We start from the raw sequence: 6,272 nt of genomic DNA on the forward strand, positions 1-6,272 counted from the left end.
CCCAATTTTAAAAAAACGACCAAAGTTCTTAAATGCTTACTTAAAAACAATAGGGCTTTTTCCTCCTAGAAAAGGCACATGCATGGCCAGTTAAAAAAAAAGTTCTTACGTAATAGATGAATAAAAAACGTGTCTAGAAATTTAACTTTATTTTTTTACGGATTCAAAATTCTTGCAAAATCAAAATAATTAGATTGTTACACAATTTTGAATTTTAATTCGAAGGCAAGAGATTCAAGAGAATCTCTTTTTTTGCTATGCAAGAGCCATTAAAGGTTCATTGAGTAACAATAAAGAAATTAGAGATGAGCAACTCTACTGATTCAATTCGAGAATCAAAATAAACAGACCTTCCCCCGATTGGTTCCTAACCATAAACGTTACTTTAAAGTAGAATTCTTATATATTCCTTTACACCATTAATTTTATTTTGTTGATAATCTTATATAATACTAGTTTTTGATAAAATGACAAGGTTGTATAGGCGCCATTGATGGCATCCATATTCATGCTTCCGCAGTACTTGTCTGAACCTACGTATGATGAGCTTGCAAACGATATATTGACTGAGGAGGGAAACCAAATAAATACGCTTAGGAAAACAATTGCTAATAAAATGGTAATGGATAATAATATGCCGGAAATTCCATGAAATTGTATTTTCAACTTTTGTAATGTATTAGTATTATTTCGACTATTATTTTGTATTTGAGGATTTCCTATGTTGTTTTAGTATTATTTCGACTATTATTTTGTATTTGAGGATTTTCTATGTTGTTATCTAATCAATTTCTATTCCTAGAAATAGAAATTTTGTTCTCTTATCAAACGAATTTCTGTTTCAGAAATAGAAAATTTGAGTCGTTATCAAATGGGTTTCTTTGCTTAGAAACTTATCCGGGGAATAGAAATTAAGAAATTGATTTTTGACCAGAAATCAATTTTTGTTTAAGAAATTTTGTCATGCGCAGCCTTAGTATCTGGCCAACTTCTTTTTGCATTTCTGCTAGCCCCTAAAGTTGACAGCTCTTTTTAACGGAGATAAGTTGCTTTGTTATGTCACGTACACGTGGTTAATGATTTTATACGGTAGTGGTAAACTAGAAGGTGTTGATAAGAAAGGTAAATAAAAGTTTGTAAAAGATAAGAGGGTCTTTTTATTGCTAGAGACAAAATAAGTTGGTAGTTTGGAGAAAGAATCACACCAATGCTAACAATTAACTAAAAAAGCATTGAAAATGCAAGATTAGTTGATAACTTAATTGGAAAAAGAGTTCATAAAATCTCTAATTGAAGTTGATAATTTTTTACAGGAGTTGGAAATTTAAAAAGTTGAGTGAGTAAAGTAAAAGCAGTGATTCAATAGATTTTTCATTAATTCAAGGGGAAAAAATATACACCGGTAAATAACCGAAAGTGAGATTCGGTATTACAGAATTAATGGATAACCTAGCTGGGAAAAAGTAATAAGTCACACAGTTAAAGTGGACATAGTTTGAAGATTTAATCGGTGGTAAGAAAGGTAAATATAAAGTTGGTAAACACTTAGAGAAATTTCTTTATGAGATAAGATAAGTGATATTAAAAAAGGATCCAACAAATATTGGTCATTCTGGTTCTTTTAGAAAGACATTGTTCCATATGCAAGTTTGAATTTGTGAACAACTAGTGTTTTTTATTTTTCTTTTTTTTGTCAAAGATAACTTTTTTGATTGCTATCAAAGATGGATTACAATCCACATACCAAATACGAGACATAAAATTAATCGAGGGCAATGAGGGGGACAAGCAACCTAACCATCCAACCCGTGGCTCCACTTGTTTTGTTTTTTTTTTTTTTTTTTGGTCGAAGTCTCCACTAGTTGAAGAGGAGTAGGACAAATCGGAGACACGTTCACTTTCGCCAGGCAGTGCCCGATATTAATTTCGAAGCGCGCTGACATGGCGTTAGGGTGCCTATTTTTCCTTTTTGAGGTGCCTTGTCAGGACAGGAACGCGAGAAAACCCAAATTTGAAACGCAAAGAGGTCTACGCAAAGAGTTTTGCTCCAGTACCCTCCTTTCACCATTTATCTCCTTCGTTTCTCTATCTTCATCATTTCTCTCCCTCGTTTCTCTATCTACACCATCTATCTCCTTCGTTTCTCTATCTTCATCATTTCTCTCCTTCGTTTCTCTATCTTCACCATTTATCTCCTTCGTTTCTCTCTCTTCACCATTTCTCTCCTTCGTTTCTCTCTCTTCACCATTTCTTTCTTTTTTTGTTCAAGGTGAGCCTATGGACCAGTGCAATGCTCAGTAGGCTACAAAGTTAATCTACCCTCATCACAGGCGTGTACTAATTATCTGAGGCCAGATTGCTTGCTAACTCTCCCCTCCATTTCTCCGACTTCCCGCCCAAAAACTCATTCGCCATGGCCACCCAGAGCTTCACCATCACCACCAACGATGATTTCATTCTCACCACAGTCACCGCTGACCCAGCCACTACCACCAATTGGATCTCCAACGTCCGCCGGATCCACAGTGAAGTGAACCCGCTCATCATCGGCTTTGCTATCGAATACTGCCAATCTCCTGAGCAACTTCGTGAACCCGTCGACACCCTGCAACTGTGTGACGGAAACGCCTGCCTCGTCTTCCAAATCCGTCACGCAGCTGTGATCCCTGATTCACTGCGAGAGTTCTTGAATGATCCCAACAACGTTTTCGTGGGAGTCAGAATCCTCCCTGACTGCAACAAGCTTTTCGCCTATCATGGACTCCGCATTGGCAACCGAGCGATGGCATTTGATCTCCGTTCTCCTTTTATGGCAAGGAGCGAGGGCCAACTTCGACCGGGGTCTTGGGGGTACCGAAGACTGGTGAAGGAGATCCTGGGGAAAGACTATGCGCCACCAAGGGGTTTGCTGAACTCGTGGGACAACGAAGTGCTAACATATGAACAGGTGAAGTATGCATGTCTTGACGCATTTTACTGTTTTGAGATGGGGAAGGTCCTGGCAGTTGGTCGGCTCCCAGTGCCGGCATGACTGACGAAGGTTGGATCATGTGTTTAAAAGGATCAAGTCTTGGTTAGGGTTCTTGAGAAAATAAGAGTGGGTAGCAGTTTGGAATATACGCGTCAAAATTTATTCATCTTTGGTTTTTGTGGGGAACATTTGATTATAATAATTGTTTTGTTTATTTGGTTTCTTTCTTTTTCTTTATCCATTTTTGAGTAATCGAGTTAAGATGCTTTAGTGTTATTGAGGAGATCATGAGCATGATTCTTGGTTCGTAGCAATTTAGCAGATGATAACCATTAGGTACTTTTAGACTTTCTTGATTTTCCCTTTTGAAAAGCCTCAAGTATTGCTTAATTTGGAGGAGAAAATAAAAAGGCGCTTATTGACTGCAATTTGTGGAGAAAAATGATTTCCTCTGATGACTGAGTGATGGTTTGATATAGTTTTGCTGGTTAAATTGCATCTTTTTTACAATAAGTTGGGATGTTCTATATCTTCTCTGCTGGTCGTAATCTTATTAGATATGGAAATAGTGTTAGGATGTTGTTTGCTTCTCATAGACACAGTAGTAAAAATAGATACTCGAATGTTTTCTTTACGCGAACTGAATAAAGAAAACATGTGGGAAAGGAGAGTAATGTCTTTTCTGGAGGCTCCGTCCGTTCATGTGGGAAAGCAGAGTAATGTCTTCATTGGCTTTAGACAGAATATTCTTGCTTCGTTAAAATTTAGGTATGGTCCGACAATAATGTATTTCCCATTAGGCATTACCGTCAATTTTTGCGTTAGCGCGTCACGTCTGGTACAGTTTTTTCTTTTTTCAAAAAAGTTGCGGCTATCATCATCAACTTTTCTCTCTCCTTTCTCTCTCACTAAAGGGTTCTGCTTCTTTTATATATGTTATACTGTTCATGGAAAACACAAACACCGCGAGAATGAGATTTACCGGTGATTGCCATGCGGCACTTTTTCTTCTTTTTTTCATGTACAAGGAGTGGTGACAATGACAAGGAATGGAAAGAGCTGACTCAAACCTAGCATCTCTCTGCTTCAATGTGAGTATCACATGACTCACGGCAGATTAGCTGGTTTCAAATCAGGTCTGCAATGCCTACGTTTTAATACAGGTCTTCTTGTATGTTGGCTAAGAAACACCAATATCAACACATGACGTGTGTCGCGACATGCCAATATGTCGTTTATAAAAAACTAAAAAATTTCGACACATTAGAACATTGTATATATTAAATGTAAATTTTTATATATACATGATAATTATTTGAATCAAATTAGTTTGATTCAAAATCACAAATAAATAAATAATAGAAAAATGGTTTAGAATAAATTTACACTAAAAACATTAATCAAGCATTTGTTAACATCATTTATTGTTTCAATTTGACAAATTCAATTTCATTTTAATAATTCATAAAACTTGGAGGAAAAAAAAAGCAATCCACTTTTTAAACATGTCGAAGATAAGAGAAAAAACTCAAGGGTGAATCGTGTGTCGAGGAAGTGAGAGTTGAAAGAAAAGAGAAGACTAGATTTTTCTTCTTTTCCCATTTATTATTTTTATTATATTTTATTTTTTTACATATTTACATTTTGACTTCTTTATTGAAATTTTTGAAAATTGCCCCTTATGTGTTGGAAATACTGACATGTATCATTCGACGTTGAAGAGTGTCAGACATGTGTTAAAATATCCGACATGATAGGAAGGCTTTTGGAGAATATCGGTCTTCATAGCCCGTTGGTATATGAGTTTCATCAACATCTAGGTTTCTTCATCACAATCTACATGTTTTTTTTTTTTTTATACCCACAATCTACATGTTTATAGCTTCATTGCTTACTAAAATCAAGTTTGTCAGCAGTTGCCTCGGTAATTCTTGTGATTAGTGTAGCTGTACGATGGCAAAAGAATATGGACAGAACCTGATGGCGTCGTCCTCACTAGCGGGACTTTCCTTTTGCGAATCACCGCTCTCTTCTTCCATTTAAACTTCTATAATTCCTCAAACCATGTGCGTGTTCCTGTGATAAAGGTCTTTACTGTGATTGGATTCATCGAAATGAAGATGAGGATTGAGGAATGAGCCTGAGCCATGCACAATACGATAGTTTGCTTGCAGCTCGAGACTGATCGAACATATATGAGCACTCGTAATTAATCTTGTGCATGCTCATTCTTGTTCCACATTTGAAGATATCGGAGATTTGATGTATTAATTCACATTTTTCGCACTGATTATACTCAAATTTACGCTGCATTACAAAACAAATGTGCCATCCATATTTTTTTGGTTGTGCATGCACTGAGCGGGATTTTGATGCTCATGAAGTTGGTGTCAACGCGTATACATGATTACTAGGATTTTGTACAATCCTTTGCTTCTAATATTTGCATCTTCGCTCTTCAACACGAGAGAAGGTGATGCATTTAAAGAACTTGCAGGATCTAATCAAGAACTGTTAATTAGCTTTCCAGGTTGCGATGATTGACCGCGTTCACCGTGTCGGCGGTAGATCCCCTGCAGCCTTAGTATTTTCCTATCCAGAGGGGGATATCTTGACCTTATGAAGTTTCATTTCCTAGACCTTTGAAATCCTAAGCTGCAAAATAAAATTCGAACGTTTATTCTTATCGAATAACTGTTCGAATTTTTTAGATGAACCAGAAATCATTGTGCAAGATCCTACCCTTCACGACATATAACCAAAGGACAAATCCAAAAAAAAAAAAAATCCCAAACTTTTTCTCTGTGGTACATTAAATAATCCAAATCTTTTTTTGTCTCATCAATACCCCAAACTTGCGCCAATAGCTCAAGGAAGACCTTCCCTTAGATTTCCATTCATAATGGCTGTTAGAAATCAGACATGGCAGCATTTAGGACAACGCCGGGCAAATGGATTTAACGTGGCAATGGACATATGTTGCCATGTCGACCAATATTATAGCCGCGTCAGAATTTTAACGGCCATGTACATTGCTACATCGGATTTTTTATGCCCTATGGACGAAAGGTACATTTGGGTCATTAGTACAAGTTTGGTGGTATTGATGAGATGGAAAAATAGTCCGGGTTATTGGTGTCTAGTGGGAAATTTTTAAATATTTTTGGTAAGATTATCCCAATATTAATCATAATTTCTATTAATTACTCTCCATCAATGGCTGTATACAAGTCTACCGCGATCCTGATTAACTGAACTAATGAGCCATTTTCAGTTGACAAAATTTCCCATTTCTTGGCCC

The 6,272-nt window shown here is 36.6% G+C and overlaps 1 protein-coding gene across 1 annotated transcript; it reads left to right on the forward strand.

Annotated features, from left to right (window-relative positions):
- Nucleotides 1-2,413: 2,413 nt before the first annotated feature.
- LOC104427459 lies at nt 2,414-3,031 on the forward strand. The gene has a single exon (XM_010040555.1). It carries the CDS (start codon nt 2,414-2,416, stop codon nt 3,029-3,031), a length of 618 nt encoding a protein of 205 aa, XP_010038857.1.
- The last annotated feature ends 3,241 nt before the right edge of the window (nt 3,032-6,272 follow it).

Source organism: Eucalyptus grandis, chromosome 1, assembly GCF_016545825.1.
Source record: "Eucalyptus grandis isolate ANBG69807.140 chromosome 1, ASM1654582v1, whole genome shotgun sequence".
NCBI lineage: Eukaryota > Viridiplantae > Streptophyta > Magnoliopsida > Myrtales > Myrtaceae > Eucalyptus > Eucalyptus grandis.